The sequence below is a fragment of the Calonectris borealis genome, chromosome 18 (genome assembly GCF_964195595.1).
Source record: "Calonectris borealis chromosome 18, bCalBor7.hap1.2, whole genome shotgun sequence".
Lineage (NCBI taxonomy): Eukaryota > Metazoa > Chordata > Aves > Procellariiformes > Procellariidae > Calonectris > Calonectris borealis.
The window spans coordinates 8,196,969-8,218,321 of NC_134329.1; the positions used below are offsets into that span (position 1 = coordinate 8,196,969).

At 50.4% G+C, this 21,353-nt stretch overlaps 2 protein-coding genes across 5 annotated transcripts; both read right to left on the reverse strand.

The window, feature by feature from the left end:
• Positions 1 to 607: 607 nt before the first annotated feature.
• Positions 608 to 4,639, reverse strand: B3GNT4 (UDP-GlcNAc:betaGal beta-1,3-N-acetylglucosaminyltransferase 4). Of its 3 annotated transcripts, none has more exons than XM_075167691.1 (2): positions 4,552 to 4,639; positions 608 to 3,703 (listed from the first exon to the last, which is right to left on the reverse strand). In XM_075167691.1, the coding sequence occupies exon 2, from the start codon at positions 3,674 to 3,676 to the stop codon at positions 2,558 to 2,560; it is 1,119 nt and encodes a 372-aa protein (XP_075023792.1). In that variant the 5' UTR covers positions 3,677 to 3,703; positions 4,552 to 4,639; the 3' UTR covers positions 608 to 2,557. The 3 variants fall into 3 exon arrangements, with proteins under 3 accessions (XP_075023792.1, XP_075023791.1, XP_075023793.1); XM_075167690.1 differs by lacking the exon at positions 4,552 to 4,639 and adding an exon at positions 4,400 to 4,489; XM_075167692.1 differs by lacking the exon at positions 4,552 to 4,639 and adding an exon at positions 4,087 to 4,112.
• On the reverse strand, positions 4,502 to 14,762 carry LRRC43 (leucine rich repeat containing 43). 2 transcript variants are annotated; one of them, XM_075167682.1, is made up of 12 exons: positions 12,027 to 14,762; positions 11,666 to 11,941; positions 11,274 to 11,384; positions 10,997 to 11,136; positions 10,143 to 10,381; positions 9,163 to 9,341; positions 8,639 to 8,762; positions 8,281 to 8,420; positions 8,043 to 8,129; positions 7,547 to 7,753; positions 6,928 to 7,015; positions 4,502 to 4,662 (listed from the first exon to the last, which is right to left on the reverse strand). In XM_075167682.1, the coding sequence occupies exons 1-12, from the start codon at positions 12,120 to 12,122 to the stop codon at positions 4,502 to 4,504; spliced, it is 1,848 nt and encodes a 615-aa protein (XP_075023783.1). In that variant the 5' UTR covers positions 12,123 to 14,762. The 2 variants fall into 2 exon arrangements, with proteins under 2 accessions (XP_075023783.1, XP_075023782.1); XM_075167681.1 differs by lacking the exons at positions 8,043 to 8,129; positions 12,027 to 14,762 and having other exon boundaries at positions 11,666 to 11,830.
• Positions 14,763 to 21,353: the final 6,591 nt, after the last annotated feature.

Here is a 21,353-nt window from a genome sequence, read left to right on the forward strand (position 1 = left end):
CTGCGCCAGTAGTCAGGACCCAAACACAGCGTTGGGCTGGAGCATTAGGAGAAACCCCACTATCACGAGAGGATTCTTTGCAGCAGTGGCACAACCACGCCCTTGAGCCAAATACAACTTCAGGTCAGCCTCTAACCACAACTGCTCCAATTTGTTACATGCTGCAGTTCAAGAACTTCTCCCAAGCCACTGACCCAAATGCACATACAGGTTCTGTTCCTTTCAAGATGCCACAATAACTCTTACTCAGATGCTTGCATGGCAGAGATATATACGGCTTAAGACAGATGAGCACTGCTACAGGAGTCTGCAAAACAGCCCATTCTTGCCCTTCCAGAGCCTGCTCCCAGCCCCCTTCTTGCCCCACTTCTTGTTTCACTGTACGCCCTGCTCTTACTTTCCAAAATACAGGCCGTACCAACACACATCTAACCTTCAGATGTGACAGGAACCAACCAGTCGGTTCAGTCAAGTCAAAATGGGAGCAAGGAACACGAGTGGCTCCATATCGCCTCCAAAACAGGGTGGAAAAAGCCCCACACCTTTATTAAGAAGTGAAAGTTGCCTATCAGGGGTTAGGCCGTACACCTAAGTCCACAACAGACATGACATCACAGTCTATGTTATGTTACTGAGTTTGCATTTGGAATCATCTAGTGGATCAGAAAAACGCTGCCACAGCAGTTCACAGGGTACCACGGTACCCGCTCCGTCCAGTCTCTTCTCTAGAAGCAGCAGCAGTGCCCAGAAACTAGGTTTTGCTGCTGATACTCAGCCTTGTTCACAAAGCCCACATATCTGAAACTATGTGTAGACAATTTCTCAGGTACAGCTAATACAGCTAATTAATCCCTGTTAGGGCTGCAGGGAGAAGAAGCAGTAGCAGCTGTACAAGACCACATTGAGGATGGACACACATGCAGGCTCACCCCTTGGAAAAGCAATTTTTTCAGGAAAACACCTACTGGCATCTGGCACAGAAACAGCTCGTGTGAGAGTGGCAACTCCCGCCGCAAGAGTCTGGGTCACGCTGTAGGGCTAAGCTAGAACTACACCTGGTGCTTTAGAAAGCCAACGCAGCAAGGGATCAAACAAGGACCAGCGGTACTGCCAGGAGTCCCTCAGCCTGAGGGCGTACACACTGCACCACCCCGCTGGAAGGCAGGGCAGCCAGCCTCGCCAGGGAGCTTGGCATACGTCCGGTCTCGGGATGCCCGCGGTCTTTGCCTAAGGAGTACAATCAAGGACCTCCTGGAAGCACTTCCCGGGCACTTCGGCAAGCTCCAGCTCACATCTGGTGGGCAGTGAATGCTGGGCAGCTGGCACTAGACAGCAATGACAACAGCACAACAAAAATTGCTCTGATTTCTGTAATCACACACTTCCTCTCTACCTTTTTCGAAAGCTTCCAGGCTGCTTCCTGCTCATGCACAGCACAGCAGTTTCTGATCTAGCAGCAAAACACCCTGAAGCTGATAAGCTTCATAAAAGGATCACCAAATCTTAGTTTCACATTTCATCTTTCCTCAAATTAGCAACTCCAGTGCACTCATAGATTAATCGCTTCTGCATCCATACATCTTGTCTGGACAGGGGCAGAGAATGGCAGCGGCTCACAGCAAAGGAAGTGACAAGTACCCATTTCCACATAACCTTATCCTCTCTAATATCAATGACTCCTTAATGCAAATGCCCAGCACCAGGTCTCAGCTTTCTCTGGCTTTTAGGTCCCTTAGCTTTCAGGAGACCCAAGAATACTCCTGTGAAAACACTTTTCAAAACTGTATTTTATTTATACCCAACATTACAACAACAACAACAAAAACCCAAACACCTCCCACACAACATGAAAAGCTACAGCCACTATAACTACCACCGTGATTATTCAAGACATATTGCTCCTCTCAAACCCAATCAGAAAGTGTTTGTGCAAAAGCTTCCAGTGCAAGTAAACCTGTAATAGACTTCTGTAAAATCCAAAGGGCTCGAGTCAGAGCCCAGTCCCTTGGATCATTGCGCTGTATTAAGGCAATATATTTTGAGGCTTTTTTTCCCCCCACTCCACTCCCTTTCTCCTGCTGTCCAGTAGGACCTGAAGGATTGCTGGCCTGGGACAGCGGAGTTGCGCTGCAGTGGACCCAGCAGCACACACTGGCCTTTCTTCCACCCCTTCAAGTAATTTCAAGTGCTCTGTCACTCATTAGTCATCATTAGCTTTCCTACACGAGACTGAATTTGGCTGGTGGTCAGACCAGCATTGCAGAGCCTCCATAGCAGGTGTCACCTCACTCACATCCCTGTGGCAGTTGTGACTTGCCCTGGCTCCAGTCTGGCTGGGAGGAACCGAGCCGAGTCCCCCGTGGCGTCTCACCGAGCTACCGGGCCCATCCCCACCCCGTGACAATCCAACTGCTTCAGTAACCCACCGACAGAAAAAGACTTACTGCAAAAGACCGGCTCGAGTACAGTCTGTTAGTAGAGGACACGTTTCTACCACAACCTGATTTTTAGTCCAAATACCCTGTATCTGTCACCAGTCACAATCCCACTGTGCTCATCAGTAGCTTCTTTTCCAACCCCTTCTGTAGTTGTGCGTTACTGACACCGCACACCTAATGCTGTCATCCTTTACCAGCGTCCACATGATCCACATCTCCGTTGGGCTTAGTCTGTGCACAATCATCAGCTCTTTGTACAAGCACGGATCAAAAGGATTGAAAGGTCTCTGGATCCCGAAAGTCTTAAAGCCAGCGTGGTTCTTTGGGGTCACTGCCATCTTTGCCAGACACATTCCCACAAAGACATCATCTATTGGGAAGAGGTCCATGCCCTCTGCGGTGCTCTGGAGGCGGCGCACTGTCTCTCTAGACATCACATAGCCCCCTCCACCCGCATAGAGAGGATAGAAGGGGGCTCTGTACATGGACTCTGGAACAAAGTATTTAACCTTGGTGTTCCTGATGGGCCGGGCGTTGGTGATCACATCCCCAACAAAGAGATCCTGTTCAGCATCCAGTTCCTGGAGGAACTCAACAATGTTGTAAGTGTTGACAAAGACATCATCATCACCCTTCAGCACAAACCTGGCGTGCAGGCAGTCCTCCATGAACCAGCGGAGGAAATGCAGCTCCTTGAGGGTCAAGTTGAAGAAGTTGTCAACGAAATCCCACTGCAAAAGGTCATCAAACTCCTGGCTTTCATAAACCAGCAGCTGGTGCAGGGGCTGTACCCGGATTTTGGCCTCCGAGCGCCCTAGAAGAAATACCAGCCTGATGCGCTTGCCACTGATGGAGACCTCCTTCCCCCAGGTGTTCCTGATTGCCACCCGCCGGTCTATGTTGATCGGGGAAGACTTGATCGCCAGCAAGAGGAACGTCTCTTTGCTACACCTGGAAGGCTTCAGCAGAACCGAGAAGTTCCGACAGTGCTTGTACGTTAAGAAGATGCGGTGAAGCTCCGGGAGGGTGAGAGAAGAATTGGCAAGGGTCAAGTTTGGCAAACACTTGCTGGGTTCAGCCTTGCCCGGAACCAAAGACTTGGGTTTGTGATTCGCTACATCCACCTTCTGGTCTGCTGGCGACGCTGCCAACTTTGCCTCTTTCTTCATGTAAAAAACCCACGCCAGCAGCGTGATTGAAAAGGCATAAAGTGCGAGGTTTTTAATCCTGGGATACATGGCAACCTCCGGTGCAGAACCCAGGCCCTGTGCGGTCAGAGAAAGAAGAAGCCGTTCATCAATTAGACCTGCATACTTACACTTTCCACTTGCGCTCGCAGCACTCCCACGCCCGCAGGGACGGAGCGCACGTCCCAGCCCAGGGAGCCGCCGGGACGGGTCTCGGCGTTTCCCTTCACGGTTGTTTCCTGGGTCCCACCGGGTGCTGCCGGCGAGGACGGGAGCGCTGTGCCGGGCGCGGCGGCCGCTCGCCCCCAGGAGGGCTCGGGAGCCCGCGGGGACCCGCGCCGCCCCCGCCCCGGGGAGAGCCCGCGTAGCCGGGGCGTGCAGACCGGGCTCGGAGCCCGGCGCTCCACGGCCACGGTGCGCCCCCGCCCCCCCCGGTCTGCAGAGCCGCCGCCGCGACTTACCGGGACCCGCCGCCGCTCCGCGCCGCCGCCACGCACCGCCCGAGGAGCCCGGCCCCGCCCCGCCTCGCCCCGCCCCGCCGCTCCCGCGGGCGGAGGCGGGGGGGCTCGCAGCGGGCACCGGGCGCTGCACAGCGGGCACCGGGCGCTGCACAGCGGGCACCGCACCCTGCACATTGCACACCCCACCCGGCACCACGCACACGAGCACCGCACATCGCACACCCCACCCGGCACCACGCACACCCCACCCCACACCCCAGCCTCTGCGCGCTGCAGCTCCTGCAGAAGCTCAGCAGCAGCCCCAGGCAATCACCAGCCCCGTGGCAACTCCCAGCTTTGGCGATTCAGCTGAACCAGGATCCACGCAGCATCCCCGTGGGTTTTATTTCCCACTCGCTCTTTTGCTACGGATGCATTACTGAGCCTTCCCCACCGCCGTGGCCACGCTCTCCTGGCTCTGGGTACCGGCTGCCGAGGGCCACTGAAGCAGCTGCATCTGGAACTGAACTGTCAGTGGCACTGGCTGGAGCCCTCGACCCTCCTCCAGTTCAGCAGAGTCTTTGTTTTTTCTTTTTCCTGTGGAAAGAAGTAAATCTGTCATTGTCTTAACAGTGTAAATCACCCTGAAAGCAGCAGTGCGCAGGGGGGGAATGCCCACATTAGCACTGACTTTGGGCCTTGAGGGAAAATCTATTTGAGTATGACTTTGGATAAGAAGCCCAAAAAGCATCTTTAAGCAGGCAATCGATCTGGGTGCAATTTTGCTTTTTGTTGTTAAACTCTATAATTCCTAGGAAAAAAGAAAGATGCGGAAATAAATCATTTCAAGGATCCTGGAAAATCAAGTGTGGGGTAAAATGAGACCTACGTGAGACTACTTCTGAAAACATCCTTCAATGTCTGGGCAAATTGTTTGCTCAAGACAAAGCTTGCTGCCTTTCCTCTTTGAGACGTCTGGAAGGGATCCCAATTCCTCTGAGAGGACTTATTATTTGTGTGCATTTACCGACTGAGGGATGCAAATCAGGCTCAGCTCCCGGGTGTGAGAGTGCCGGTCCCTACGCAGCCTCGCTGGACGCAGGGCTGCAGCGGAGCGAGGGCTGGGAGCCGTTCCCCGTGCCTCGCAGCATGGCCGCTACCGCAGCTCCAACGTGGTACCTGGTACCCAGGTGATGAGCAAGTGCCAAACGACCACGGTGCAATTTGGTGACTCATGGAGCAGCCAGGGCTTGCAGGCGCTGCGTGCAGCGGCGCTTGAGCAGCCCACCTGCCCCCCCGGCTGTGTCTGCCACCCCGGCCGCAATCGGGGTGTACTTGTGAGTCATGAGTCACAGTGGCACGCGCAGTCATGGGACACTGCCAGCTCTGGGTGCAGCAAGCTGTGGGGGCAGCTGATTTTTAGGCATTATCGTTTTGAAATACGCACTCAGTGGCCTTGCTGTGCAGCCGGCCAGGCCTCCACCTGCACAGGCATAAGGGGACATGAAATTAAGCACGAGTCTCTAATCACTCTGGGTTTCCTGCATGAGCAGCGGTTTTCTATGCACCCAACACCATCTCTGGCCACACAACCCGCTGCAACGGTTCATTCTCGCTCAAGCTGAAGGTTAGACCTTGTGCACACTGACCACAGGCACTGGGGTGGAAAGGAAGTAAAAAACACCACTGCTAAACTTCAGTTGTTTGACAGCAGCTCCCTGCTTCAGCAACAGTCTGAGCATATACTGCAAATACACATCTTCTTGTGGGGAACAATAATTCAAGGAGTTTTTTCTTCTTTTCAGGTAGCTGGGAAGGCCATCAGGCTTTCTCGAGTGCAGATACAGCCTAGGGCTGCAGGGATCTGAGATCCTCCCCAAAGATGGGGACCTCGCCATGGGTGACATGGCATGGAAAAGCATCCTGGAGAAGGGGAAGGGGGTTAATTGCTCTCTTAAATTAGCAACTAAATCTGATGCCAGAGCAGGGACATGAAGCTCCTTTGGTAGCTCCAAGCGGCGCTGCAGAGGCCTGGCCCACTCCATGCCCTCCTCGACCCAGGAGCAGCTTTTCAGCGTCACCCTGCCACCCCTTCCCTCCCCCACTTCCTCCTGCTCTTGCATTACCCCTCCAATGTGCTGGCACCGCTGGTTTTGTAGTCAAAACAAGACTGCTGGAAAAATAACCTGCAAGAGGCAGCGTGAGGTTTGTCTCCAGTGGTTTAAACAACGCTGCTGGCTGCGCAGACCATGAGCTCTGCGCTGGGGAGGCAGGGACACCCATCAGGGGTCAGAGTGGTCTCTTCATGGGCGACAGCAGACTGGGGTGTGTTCCCGGCCCTGCCATGGGCTGGCTGGGGCACTTGGGGCTCTCTGTGCATCTCTAAACCAGAAAGAACAATAATGGCCTCTGCAAAGTGCTTTGAGGTGTGAGTTGGAAACGGATGAGGACCTTATTATTCATCCCAGACAGCACTCCTCCCAGCTGCCCACACCAGCGCATGCCACCAGCCACATTTGGCAGCCGACACAGTGGCAGCACACCTCTCGCCCAAAAATCTGCTTTGCCCTTCTTCCCTGGCACGCAGAGCTGGTAGGTGTGTGTCGCTCCCGGGACAGCCAGCAGCCCACCCTCACTGCTTATTCAGACACTGATTCAACAAGGTGTCTGGGCGTGTGTCTAACCCTACAGCCCCATAGTCAATGGATGTATTCACAGCCCGAAGCTCAGGATGTGAGTAAGCGCCCTGCTCGGCGGAGCAGGCAGGGTGGCAGGGACCTGGGGCTGCCTCCCCGCCGGGCACCGCTGGTGTTTGCTCTCGCACACGCCACCCTCCTCCCAGCCAGCTCCAGTCTCTGTCACCTTTGGGAGATGCTGTGGTTTTCCAGCTGGCCTGACTTTCTCTCTCTGCTTTTGTTTTTTTGCTCTTGTCTTTGCCTTTTTTCCTGTCCTGTGGAGAGAGATGTTTCCATAGTTAGGCTGTGTTGAAATTCACTGCCCGCATTCAGTCCTGTGACACCCATCACCATCTGGGTTCTGTCACTGGGATTTAAAGGGCAAGGGAAAGGGGTGAGGGGAAGCAGAAGCACAGTGGTGGGGCGGCTTGGAGAAGAGAATCCAGGAAATAGAAAGTGTCGGTACAGCCAGTGCGTGTTGCCATGCCGAGAGAGAGAGCATCAGAGGAAGCATGAGTGGTTGCTTTCACACTCTTAGATGGAAAAATAAACTCATCTATTTTCTTAATCTTGGCCTATAAAAAGTAGCAGTACTCATTGCTAATATCTACATTAAATAATGATACCAGCAGTGACGGATGGTGCTTAGGCAGGATTATTTCAGCCCCATTTTATGGAGAGAACAGGGATGGACGGGAGGGATGCCTGGGCCAGCTGCACAGCAGGATGTGCTGAACTGCAGCCCGCAGCGCTGCCCATCCCTGGCAGCCCTGCCTCACCGCCCTGCCCCGGGACACGCTCCTTACCTTCTCCTCCAGACTTGGTGGCTGCAGCGGCTGCTCAGTGATCAGGATCCCAAAGTCACACACAGTTGCCACCAGGTCCTCGGTGGCCAGCAGGGTCTCCAGGGTCACCTTTCCGGAGCCCAGAGTCCTCCGAACGGGAGGGTCGCTGCGGAGTTCACATGGCTCCTCCTTCTTCTTCTTTTTCTGCTTGTCCCTGGGCAGAGGAACCTGCAGGGCACCAGCATGGGGACAAGCATCAGCAGAGGGTTGGGGTCCCTTTATCAGACAGCAAGCAACCCCAACCCAGCCCCTTGCCCACCACTGCCTCCAGACCGAGATGTGTGTAAAACCACTGCTGCCTTCCTCCCACAGCAAAGGGAGACTTTGGCGAGAGGTCTGGGATGGAGGGGAGATTCTCTGACACACCAAACTGGCCCACGAGAAGGGCCCTCATGCCTCCATCATTATTTTTGCACCTCAGATGGTGTTTGGACATCGTTCTCTCCCAGCACCCTACCTTGGCACCGTCCTGCAGCCTCCGTTTCGCCTTTCCCTTCGTGACTGCATTTTCTTCTGGATCAGCATCGACAGGCCATGAGAGCACCTGCCCAGAGAGAGGAGCTGCCGCTGCAGGGGCTGGGATGCCCGAGGACGCTGGTCCGGGGTCACCACCATCCCGGGCTGCCTCCCAGAGGGAACACAATACCACTGCTGGGCAGCTCTTTCCTCTTTCATCCAGCTCTGCCAACACTCACCTTCTCCTCCATGACCGAGACGATCGTTCCAGACGCCAGGTAGGACTTCAGCCCCACTAAGTCCTTGGCAGTGTGCTCCTTCCTGTAGCTGCAGTCGATGGTGTCTGCCCAGGGCTTTCCAGGGGTGACAAACACCTTTGCTGTGCAGGGACACAAAAAAGCTCTGAGGAGAGACCTCTCCTTCCAAGGACAGGAAGGACCCCCGGGACATGAGCAGTGCCAATTCATTATCCATCGGTCTCAGTAACAGCCCAGCTGCAGCCAACGCTGCGAGGGATGTCCCAATGCCACCACATACCAGGAAGAGCCATAAACCTGCCCTGAGCAGTGGGGCAGGGGACTTACAATTCCTCATTACCAGAGTGAGCCTTGGACTCCTCCGTGGCTGCAGGCTCCTGCTGGCCCTTTGTTTCCCTCATGTCCAGAGCAGAGCTGTCCACATCCAGGGTGGCCATGACGGGATGCTGATGGATTTTTGTTACCTGGAACAGAGAGAGGGATCTCTTGGCAGGGCATGTCTGGTTGTGTCTGCACCAGGACCAGGGGGCAGAGCTGGTTCCAAAATCCCATTCCCCAGCTCACCCTCATCGTGGAATAAGGGGCATCAGCGCCAGGGAAGGGGTCTGCCGCAGTCAGCGGGAGGGGGGCTGTGAATGCATTCCCACATGCAGAGCAGCGCTGGGCTCCCCGAGAGGGACAGGGAATGTGGCCAGCAGGGATTTGTCCTGCCAGATGTGGCCATGCATGAATTCTATCCCCAACGCTGCTGCTGCCCACACCAGGTCCATTACGAACGGCCTCGCTCTGCAGCCTGCAGGTGAAGTCCCCCTTGCTGTGGCCTGACACTGCCTGTTGCTTTCAAGATCTCAATTAAGCACAAACCTCAGTGCTGCTACCGTCCTCAGTCTCCTCTTCCTCCACAAACTTGTACGTCACACAGTAGCTGTAGGTGATCACCGGAGCCTTGGAACCAACTTCCAGCTGCTGACAAGCTCTGGGATCGGGGACTCCCTTGATTTCCCCAATGCTCACAACCACCCGTGCTTCGCTTCTGATCAGCTCTGAAAGGAAGACAATCTTGCTGTGAAGCTGCAGTGTGCTCCTTCCAGAGCGAGGAAGGCACAGAGGAAGCGGAATCCTCCAGGATGCCGTGTCCCACCACCTGGCATCCCTCCCTGCCACCCTGTGCTAACGCTGTGACAAGCCACTGCCACATGGGGTCACTCCAAAGCCATGCAAACATCTCCTGGCTTGGCCGCTTTGCCTGCCTGGTTAACATTTTAGACTTCAAAGAGCATATCCAGCACATAAACTTATTGAGTAGGGGCCATCAAAGGGGCTTCCCACCCCCGGGTGTCCTCAGCCGCCTGCTCTCTTCTCAGTCAGGGATGTGTCACACTGCAAAAGTGGCACCACTTCGTGCTGACAGTGCAGCACCCGTGTAAGCATCTTCCCCAGTGGAGATGTTCCATGTAAGCATCTTCCCCAGTGGAGATGTTCCTCTTTCAGCAGCTTGAGAGGGAAACGCACGGTCTGAAACCAGACAGTGTCTAGGAAGCAAAGATGGGGGCAGGCCACGACACCAAGACAGTGGTAGGACTAGGTTGTTCTTGCAATCTTTGGACCTGACTAAGGCTAAAACTACCTCGATTGTAATTACACCGCTGCAAGGTCCTCTGCCTGTCTCTCCACTTGTACTAGTGGGGTAAAAAAGCACAGAGAAAGATCTCCATTAGAGGATAGGCAAGAAGGAAGTCAACACTGGATCCAGAGTTTGCCCTGAAGAATCCTGGCTCAACCATGATGAAACCACCTCCCGAATCACGGGGTCAGCACGGACAGGTTCAAAGGCAAAGGCCCACCTGGCTGCCTCGCTAAACTGTGGAACCGGTGCCTCTCGTCAGGCCCTATGTGGATGTCATCGAGGATGGAGAGTTTGGGCAGACTGTCCACGAGGAAGCCTCTGTAAGTGTGAATGAGAGCCAGTGGGTTCCCTTGGAGCACCAGGACGCGGAGCTTCTGCAGACTGGACAGCTGGGAGACCAGCCCCAGCAGATCCGTCAAGTTGTTAAAGCTCAGGTCAAGGGAGACAAGATTTGGCCTAAGGAGAGAGCCCAGAGAAGAAAGTTAGGCAAACAGCATCCATCTGAGAATAGAGAGCTACTGCCCTGGGTCAAAAATAGAAACAAAAATTGCGTTTTCTCAGCACAAACTGGGTCAAACTGGGGAATCCAATGGTACAATCTCAAGAGGCCAATTCCAAATTCCTGAGCCATATGGTCCATTGCCAGTCTGCCCCACAACTCAAAAACATGTTCCTTTAGCATCCATTAACCATCCCACTGCATCATCTGGTGATGCAGCCTAAGCTTTAGATCCCTCCCAGAGCAGACTCCCAGCAGGGACTTTGCGAAGGGCATGGAAAAAGGAAGCTGCCCAGGGACACGGGAACTGCGGTGGGCAGGGCGTCAAGGCAGTTCCCCAGGTGATCTCCCCATTCCACACCTTGGCCACAGACCAAGACACCCTCTAAGCACGAGACAGAAGACAGGGAACAGAGACAGAGCGCTCTGCACAGGCGTTGCACACAGAGCAAAGGAACAACTCTGCTGAAGGGCTGTAATTTCTTAACATGGGCCACCTTGATGGCTTGAGGTCACCTGTTCACATCTGCCCACCTCCCTTTCAGGAGCCCGTGTTCAGCCTGTGGCGTTACCAGAAGTCCGCAGTGAGGTACTTGTCCTGCGAAGGGCCGCACAGCATGTTGTATCCCAGTCCCAAGTGCTGCAGCTCCGGAGGAGGCTGAGCGCACAGATCCTGCAGATCAGCCACAGCATTGCAGCAGAGCTCTAGGACCTGCCCGGGACAGAGGGAACAACAAACACCCTTTGCAATGAGCCATTGCTGGCACTCTTTGAGCTGCTCGGCTCGCACTGCGTTCCCAGATGGGACCTCCTTCCCCGTCCTGCCGCTGCAAGGCACTGCTCGCTCACCTTCAGTGTCCGGGGCAGGTTGGCCGAGGTTATCCTGCTAATCTGGTTGGCACTGAGGATGAGCTCCTCCAGCTGCTGTAACTGCAACAGACCCTCATCGACCTCCTCCACCTGCAAAGAGATAGGTTTGGCCAACGTGTCCCCAAGCCACCTCGTGGCCAAGGTGACAGGGACAGGTAGTGTTGATCCACGTGACATATGTGTAACACAGATTAGTGCAACACGCTGGGTGGGGGAGCCAGCAGCTCTACCCCAGCTGCAATAGTGGCATCTGGGAAGACTCTGGGATGGGGAAGGTGTCCTTTTCCCAGGATGTTTTCCCTCCCAACAGGAAGACATCATTTCCTGGCCTGGAGATGGGTAGCTTTACAGGCACCAGCAGCTGCACTTACTCCCTTGCCAACGATCCGCAGGGACCTGAGGACCTGGAAGACGCAGGAGCCACGGACGAGCTCGGGTGCCAGCACAGCCATTTCCCGCAGGTGCTGGTCCTGGGGGCTGCAGTCCGGTAGCAGGGCCCAGGGGCTGTGCCCGTCGCTCAGCAGCTCCAACAGCGCCTCGGGGCTCTCCTCGCCCAGCGGCGTGGCCTCCTCCTGCCCAGCTGGATCTGCCCCCAGCCCCGGCTGGCCTCCGCAGGGGCTCGTGCGTGCATCACAGCGGGACTTGTTCTGCAGAGAGGGAGAGGGGAGAGGCAGTAACAGCCCTGCAGACCCCCCCGCCACGTCCCATGGCTGTGCCCCATTGGCCCCCTACCCAGCTGCCAAGGCCGCAGGGGAAGTCCTGCAGACCCAGCCGCCGCAGGTGCTCCCAAAAAGCAGCCGAGACGCTGCAGCGGCCGGGTGCTGCCATCCAGCCCCAGCCCTGCAGGGAATTCTGCAGCTCGGCGGCACGTGTCCCTGTCGCTAGGAGATGGTGGGGACGCGGACGCCTTGGGAACGGGGGACCAAGCTCTGCAAGCGTGGCTGCAGAGCAAGCCTGGGACGGCACCAAGCTCCCCAGGCTGGAAATAAATCCCTGGAAATAAATTTTCTAGATCTCCCACTGGGTTCTGGGGGCCGCTCCCCACGAGGGAAAGAGCGGGCGGCCTCATGTAGCATTTGCAGGGTGCAGTGTCAGCCCTGTCCCCTGGCCAAGGACCTGTGGCATGGCATTTGCCATTTCACTTATCTACATCCTGAGTACCACTCAAGTTTCAGGGAGGAAGCAGTCAGGTTCTCAGTTAGTTGTTAAAGCACTGCTGTTCACTTGCGTGGAGGGCACCGCCGCCACAGCAGCGCAAGGCCATCGGAAAACAAAGTTCACAGCTAAAAATACCGGCTCCTACACTTGGAAAAAGTAGACGAACCCCAGGAACAAAAGCCGCAGCTCTGTCTCAGGTCAGATTCAGGTCTCCGCGCTCTGAGGTTTATTTGCTTTTTCCAGCGATAGGTGTTGAGGCAACAGCTACAAGTTCCTTTTTAGGGAGTCTATAGAGCAGCCTGTGTCAGCAAAACTTCACCAAATGAATTGCAGATGCTCTGCGGCATCTGGCGGTTACGTGGTGGAAAGCTGAACTTCCACTCGGGTTGGGTTTTACAGGACAGATGCCGATCTGCTCCCTTATCAGCTCAGCAGCTTATCACAGCTGCGTACAGATAGGAAAGGATGTGCAGAGCATGCATATGCTGAGAGATAGTGGCATGCCATGGTGTGGAATAACCAGCAGGCAAACTGCTATCCTCAGCTCAGTAGAAAATGAAGTCAAATCTTCTAAAATCTTTGAAAAAGCACTACCAGTGGTTGAATCATATTTCGTGGAAAAGCCAAGCTGTAAGAATGCTGCTTCTCTTATTTGTATCACTGTTACAAATAACTGGGTCCCATTGCCATTGGTGCTGCACAAAGAGATGTTCCCTGCTTTCAGAGGAAGACCGGCTGCGATTCCTTGTCTGTCCTCCCTGGCTGTACCCATCTGGGGCAGCTGGAAGGGACTTGCAGTGCCCGATGCCCAATGGTCTCTTGTATGTGCAAGCTTATGCACCTTCCGCACATCTTGCAACGCACTGTGGGGCACTAACCAGATGCATCTCTCTGCTTTTTTGGTGCTTCCAAACAAGCAACCCTCCAAGATCACCCTTCTACGTGAAAGGAGCCACCTGTACCCATCATTGTCTTTGTAGGGATGTTCCTAAAGAACACCCTGCACAAAGAAACATCTCTCTCTCTCTCTCTCTCCATTTTACCCCCAACTAACGATCAAAACCTCAAATAAAAAAAGTGTCTGCCAGAACTGTCCTTTTCTGGTTCTTCTCCAGCACTCTGCTGTACTACTGTCTGCTGCCTCATGCCCTAGGCCATGATAACCCATTCTCTTTCTTTGCATTATTTAGCACCTGGGAACATAGGTCATGCAAGAAGAAATGCATCCCCGTGGGATGGCTGCATCCCTCTGCTTGGCTGTCCGGGGCTCCCTCGCAGCACATGGCAGAACCACGTTCAGTTTGTGAATCTCCATTATTGTGGCTTCAAGCAAACTACTGAGGCCTGAAGTTACAGATGGTGGGACCCGAGTGCAACATGATACAGGGGAAATGTCCGTTCCCGTTTCAATCCCTGGGAATCAGTTCAGCCCGGAGAACAACCCTTGTACCAGTGCCAGGCACTTCAGAGGAGTTCATGCGCACACCAAGCTTTTTATTTTCAGAGACAGATTATTTCATGTGGAAAAGAGAACTGATTATTTTGACACCAAGCTGTTGTTCCTTGAAAGTTTTCTGGTGACTTGACAAACGTTCATCTTTCAATCTATCACTACCTTTCAGGCATATCTTTTATCACAGAGGCGGGAAGCGCAAGCGTGTATGTGCCACTTTGCGTTTTCTCAAAGGTATGCTCGTAGGGGTTTCCTCTGCCCTCCTTTCTGTCCTAAACTATCAGTAGTTCTGCAGGTCCTCTTCTGATCACAGCCTCATACTTGTAAATCCTAGAAACAAGTTTTCTGTTTTGGCAAGTATGAGAATTTTCTGCATTTAGTTACTGGAAATGGAAAATAGCCTGAGGGGAGATAGAGAGAAGGGTGACAAGAGATGGAGAGGTGGGATCCTGGACATCCTCTGCTGGGTTATGTGAGGGGGTCACACCTTGGGGACAGGGCCTTACAGACGTCCAGCAGAAGGATATATATGTTGACCTGAAGGCCTGACCTGGCTTGCACACAAGCCCCCCTGGCTTTTTCACTGCCAGAGTTAGCCCACTCTTACATGGACCCTGCAGGAGAAGGTTGCTGGTTTTGGGCACCAACGATGTGCTTGCATGCTCCAACCATGTTTTTAAAAAAAACAAGGGTTTATGTTCTAAATCCTGCATTTTGGAGAGCCCAAGAATTTAGATGGGATGTCTAAGCCAAGTGTCCTGAACTCCTAGTCAAATAGATGATACGGGACACCATCTGTGTCAGTCTGAAACTGCATCTAGATCACAATCAGTGAAGACGCATTTGAACCAACTTTTGATGTAATCTTTCAAAAAAGAAAAAACCCCAAACTATCATCCGCAAAAAAAACCCATGGAGGAGCCACTGACGCAAAACTCCACAGTACTTAAATACAGCTTGGCTGTCCACATCTACAGCACTCCAGGCAAAGAGCAGCTTGAACGCCAACATCCAGCTAGCTTTCGGCCAAGTCAGCTACTCTGCAAGCCCGCCATGAAACGCCGAGCAGGTGGGTGTGACTTAACCTTGCTACACGTTGTAAGGTTGCATTGGTTGATGTTCATTGCTAGCTCAGCCACTTAATGTCTATACGCTTTAGAAATTTAGCACGCTGCACAAAACCAGGAAGTTTTGCAAAAATGATGTAGAGGCTTGAGACTAATCATTGTATTGTATTCTTTTTTTTTTTTTTCTTTCCCCTCTTCATTTGAATGCAGAGAACAACAGGTTTGCAATCTTCCTCTTCTGTTCACTGGTTCCTTTGGGCTCCTTGGCGCCAACAGCCACCTCAAAAGAAAGCAAATCTACTACAGGACAGACACAGAAGCATTTTACTACTGGAATAAAGATCTTAGCATCAGTGATAGAAAGGCAAGCGACTGAACTGTTTAAAAGCTACGTAAGTGTGCTATTTTGCATTTGCTGTGTCTATGTCTGTGGACTAATCTCTTGAATTATTATAAAACACTAGAAAGACCGTCAGAAAAGAAATATTTGGGTTAGAATCTAAAATAGTCTCTTCTCTGTATTCCATACAAGAAGAAAAGCATTTACATTGCATTATTTTAGGGCAGAGTTGGAGCAATGTCTAGGACAGCTGGGGAAAGGTTTGGGCAACTTCACCTCAGCTAACTGTTAGCTGTGATCTTCCAGATTAAATCCATTGCTCTTTCTTGGTCTCCTGAGTCACGCTAGGCTTGAAGCAGGCATCTTTTTGGATGAAACTGGTCAGATGACTGGAAACATGGAGAGAATTGCCTTGCTCTTCGGTCTGATCCTAATACTAGAGCACTTCCGCTGAAAATCCTGCTCAGCCCGTCTGTTCCTTGGAGACGGTAAAATGTGCACTGAACCTAAGTGTCAATATTTCAGACAAATTTCAATTCCTGGGAACATGTTCCCAAGAGTACGTTGATAAAAATCAAGGTAAACATTTCCCCTGAATTCATTCTTGAAATCAAAACCATCTCTGCTGAAACAGATGAAAATATGCTTAGGTCAAGGCAAATCTCTTGCATGAGTAAATTTTGCCCATATGGCAAAGAAAAAAAAAAGACGACTTAGAAAAGCTGAAAACAAAGCCAAGCAGGCTATTAAGATAGAAAGTACTGCACAATCATAGCCACAGATAGTGTGCAATACCTACTCGATAAACGGAGCGTAGGTGTTAATATAGCTATTGAACAACAACAAAAAACCCCAAGCATACACAAACTGAAAGATAGGTGTGTATGCGCCTAGGCGTTCAAACGTGAAGCGACTACCCGGAAAGATGTAAACCAAAAGATTAATAATTTCTCTCTCCTCTTCCTCCCCTACAGAACACGTGTAGCTCTGTAACGCCCAAAACTGAGAGCTGGCTAACTGCTGACCCCCGAGCCAAAGACATGGTGAAGAAAATACCTGAATGCCCAGGTTTTCATGAAAATTGCTGCATTTTCCACATTTTTTACAATGTTTTGCAAAACCTGAGATGCGATATAGAATCAATCTGTGGTAAGAATTTAACTAAATCTGTCAATGCAAATATCAATCAGCTAAATGTGACACTGAGTGAACGAGCTACGTTTTACACCTGCAAGAACGAGGACCTTCCACAGATGGATTGTAGCCAGGTCCAGAGGATGACAACGGCAGAGGACAAGACATACATCTGGCAGGTTTTACAGAAATATGAACAATTGATGCAAAAAACCAAAACATGTACCCTTCAGCAGAAATGTAACATGCCAGGATGAAAAAATAACTTTAAGATACTAGAGTTAAATGTGACCTATCAGTAGTTATGTGATCAGTTTGATGCCAGTAACAACACTGATAATGTACTTGCTATTCTATATATTATAACTATATAATCTAGTTTAATTTAATATTTAAAGGATCAATGTCTTAAGTTATTGATTGTATTTATTATAAAACTATTTATACTGTTTTATTTGCAACAGTGTATAAAAAAGATGGACTAATGTTAGTCAGGGTGATTTAATTAACCCATCGTTACATAAATAAGCAAACAGGAAAGCATGATTTCAGTAATTTTAATGTTATTTATATTTTTATCTTGCAATTATTTTTCAAAAGAAAATTTGATTGCCAATAGACTGATTTTGTACTTCTCTCTCTGCTAGTGAATGGTATTTATGAATTTATATAATACATCTATTTTTATAAATGTATTTAAGCGATTATATAGTTTATATATACTTATTCAGTTTTTTAACTTTTATATTTTAATACTGAAAGGGATGAATGATATATTTGCTACTTAGTAGGTGAATGGTTTTGCTAATTTTCTGTCATTATATTTGGATAGAACCTGGAATTTAATCAAAATGAGATTAAATAAAACCAATATTGCTGGATTCTCTTTTTACTACGTAATTCTCTTTTACAATATTTTTTGCACTGAAAACCCAGTGTTTTATTAAACAGCAAATTGAACTACTTATTTCTGGTCCTTATGTTAAAGATATTAGAAACAGCACATATCCTCCTTTCCCATCCATTTTTATTCATAGACATGAAGGAGTTTTGTTTCTTAAGTTCCTAACTGGTTTCTCATTTGGATGCAGCAGCGGGTAAATCGTTTTCTAATCAGCCCCCACTTCTGAAGGCTGAATTATTGCGGCTTCTGCAACACAGCTCCAGACACGGGTTTAGATTTACAAGTTTTCGTGGTTCACGGCCAGCACCAGCTCTGCTGGCAACATGCTGGATTATCTCAGACACAACTACCGCACCGAAACATGGCTAAGCTAACTACCGCTCCTGGAGCTGGTAACAGAACAAAGACACTCAAATGGTCTAGGAGCAATAGGACTTGTCATATACTTGTTTTTCCTTTATTTCATATCAACTCCTGATTATCCCAAATAATGGGGAGGTTAATAATAATACAATTATTTTAGTCTAAATTACCATACAAAGTTCAAGCCAGTTTAAGCATTAGAATCAGTCCCAAAATTAACATTATTTATCTATGGAAAAAAAATAATTTGACTTGAAACGCCCACTTAAAACACAAGTAAAGGATTACTCCTCTTTCTGCTGCTATCCCCTGTGTTCATTGGTGGTGGTCCGTACCAGCACACAGCCCTGTGTACAGGGTTGACTTTGCTCAAGAGTACTCAGATTTGTGCTCTGAATGTCCAGGGAATTGCAGCTGGATTGAGCCCCTGCCTCCCAGTGGCACCAGGGCTCCTTCTCCGTGAGGCTGTGAAAAGCCCAAGAGGAGCTGGAGCGAGGGATTTTGGTACCAGTTCATCTCCTCCATCCTCCTTTCAAAACCTCTCAATGCAGAATACATCAGTGCCCAACTCACCCTTCTGCTGTGGTGGTTCTTCAAGATGGTGCCGTTAGTGCTGATGCAGCTGTAGCTCTTTTTCCTCCCGCTGCTGGAGAACTGGCCCTGTTCTGCCCAGACTTCTCCAGGAAGAGTGGTTTCTTGACATCAACTGAGTCACTGCCAGTCCCCAAAAAGCACCAGTCTGGGGGGGGGTCCTAGAAAAGTATTCTAGTTTCCCAACAGGAACAGAGGGACCAAGTTCCTTGCTGGAACCAGGGAAAGAATTCTTCCCAAATGGAACCAATTTTAGACAGCACTATGGAGATGTCACATAGTGGTGACAGGCAGAAAGATGCAGGCAGATCTGAGACCCTGGTTTCTGATGTTAACACAAGTAGCACGGCGCTCTCTTTGTTAGTGCCACGCTGGCACACCTTGAATTCAAGGAACGTTTTAGTAAACCGCCTCTCTGACCTGCATGAGCTTTGTGCAAGCATGGTGAGTCCAGAGGTGGGTATTTGCTCATGATGTCTTCTGCATCAGAAAGGCACCTGCCAGTCCTGGAAGTCTCAGTGCTAACCCCCATAAGAAGCAGAGACACACTGGTGGCTGGGGCACTCTCTCGAATTACTCTACTTAGTTCCAGGTCTACCAATTTTTCCAGGGTCCAAAAGGTGCAATTCCAACCTGATATCCTTAATTTTTGATAGAGAAAGAAGAGTGAATGGAAAAGGATCACTGGCTGGGGATGTGCTTATCCCCAAGGCGGAAGCAACAACTGCTGACCATATCAGGTAGGGTCAGCAAACCACTACAAGCAGGAAGACATTTACATCCTGAGGGCTTAGACGTCACCATTTCCAATGGCTGACACAAACGACTTAAACCTTGCTGAACCAGAGGATTATACAGGGCCACTTCCTGCAGCTTCCTCTCTCATGCACATCTTTTCTTTCACCTTCTGAATACGTAAATAGCTAAATGAAAGTGTTTTCCTTGGAAGGGAAAACAGATTTCCTCAGCAGCTCAAACAAGATGTTGAAGTGAGTCAGATGGTCTGTCCCAATTCACATCATGGGAAGAGCAACCTGAAAAAGAAGAGAGTTGTTCTTCCCCACGGAGGCACAGAATTGTACTGCCAGCCCTGCAGACTCAGCACACCTCAAGAGTCTGAGCTCACGCACACGGGATCCATGCCTGAAGTAGGGAGACACAAGCTTATGCAAAACTGTGGCAAGCCGCTGTTCTCCTCACATGTGCTTGAAAGAGAACGGTGCTTTGACACAAGCGTTTGGGATGCAGCAAGGCAGATAGGCTGGCTGATACCAGAACATCAAACTTCAAAAGGCTGAGGTCAGGAAGTGATGACCAGCACCTCAATGAGGAGTCAGAATGAGAGTGTAAGCGCAGGCCTAGGTAAGCAAGACAGAAACGGCGACTGCAGAGAGTCTGATGCACAAAGTGACACAACTGTATCACTAAAGCACTTCTGACATCTGCATTATGCTCATTTCTGCAAGCTCCTATAGCAAACAGCCACTGATGTTGTCAGATAAGTTTATTTAGGTTCTGTAGGCAGCCTATGGATGTGTGGCTTCTCAGGTACTGTCCTTTCATCTATCGATACAGCTGGTTCCCTGCCAACGTTGGGCAGATGTAGAGGCTTCTTCTTTGAAAAGCTCTTCCCACTTCTCTGAGAAGATGGGGCAGCTTCAGAAAAGGGAGGGACATTAAACAGTCACATGTTGGATGACTGAGCTTGGATGGCACAGCATAGACGTGAGAGCCAACACTAGTCCTAATGCAGAGGTGTTTGTGTGGGTTCCTTTGCAAGAGATTCTCAGGACCTCTGCTGCCCACACGCCCAAGGCAGAGGTGCTCAAAAGCTCATGAAGCCCAGAGATTCTCAAAAGGTGACTTGAGCATTCACAGAAAGGCTCAGACAAGCCAATCCCAAGAGGAGAAGGCTGCCAGCCCCAGACAGAACAGTGCGAGAACATCTGCAGATCTGTAGCCTTCCTGGTGCAGGATCATCAGGGCTCAGATAAATACTCCTCAGCCCTGGAGGGCTGGAAATTGGGGGATACACCTGTGCCACATGGTGCATCTCTGCTGTAACAATGAGGTGGTCATTGGCAAAGCTTTCTTGACAAGCAGTTCCCCATCCTGATTGAAAATGAAGCTGTTGGCTTTCAAAGCCTACGAGGAAGGAACAGTTGAGATGGAGGAGTCACAGATGGGCTTTGTAAGAAGTGTCAAAAGGGCAGGCAGCAGCAGGACTTAGGGATGTGATGAGTCTGATCTTTTGTGGGTTTGTTTCCATTTTGTGATGGAAAGTGGTTAGGGTTTGCGATACACACATCTTGTTCTGAGACAGGAACATGTTAAACATCTCTCTGGATGACAACAGGGACTCTTCTGTGTTTGCACACAGGGAACTTCCCTGGCACCCACCTATTCATTGTCTGCCCACCTCCTGGTGATGAGCACGCTCAGGAAGAGAAAGTCCTCAGGGATGAGAATAGGCATAGAAAAGCTCCTGAGGGTAAATACAGGTTAAAATAAAAAAAAAATTACAAATCTAGTGAGCATTGCTTTCCATTCTTTTACATATAAAGAGCCCCGAGCTGTTTTGCCCATTGAAGTGCCAATTCCCTTACAGCAGTGATTTCATTTGGCATAATAATAGAGCAAATGTAGGTCCACTTTTGGCAGTGTTCAAGGATTAGCAGAATCAGCCACAAAAATAAGCCATTTCAATAACTGTCTTTTGGCACATCAGCTACAGTTATACCAGCCTCACTGAAATCACCACAAAATCAGTAGTAAAGAAACAGTGCTCTCCAGCCACAGCTTCCTCCCAGAGAGGTTTGATGGCATCGTTGCAGTAACACTGGCATTTGTAATGCTTGGTCAAGAGCGAAGTCAGGCCAAAGTTTTGGTTTATCATTGTTTAAATAGCACTGTTATTCACTGACTTCTCCTACCAAAATGCTTTATGTGAGATCAAGCTAGAGATATTTTAAAAATTAAATGCAAACAGAGTTAGAAAACTGCTATACCTTCTCCTGGAACCACAGGACTGACTCATCAAAAGTTCTCG

Bases quoted from the DNA above. Each gene is read 5' to 3' on its own strand.
- LRRC43 (XM_075167682.1), bottom strand. From the start codon at position 12,122: ATGGCAGCACCCGGCCGCTGCAGCGTCTCGGCTGCTTTTTGGGAGCAC. The intron at 8,763-9,162 runs GTTTGTGCTTAA...TCTCTGTTCCAG, and splicing joins AGGACGGTAGCAGCACTGAG to GTAACAAAAATCCATCAGCA. The intron at 4,663-6,927 runs GTGACAGAGACT...TTCTTTCCACAG, and splicing joins AACCACAGCATCTCCCAAAG to GAAAAAGAAAAAACAAAGAC.
- B3GNT4 (XM_075167691.1), bottom strand. From the start codon at position 3,676: ATGTATCCCAGGATTAAAAACCTCGCACTTTATGCCTTTTCAATCACG.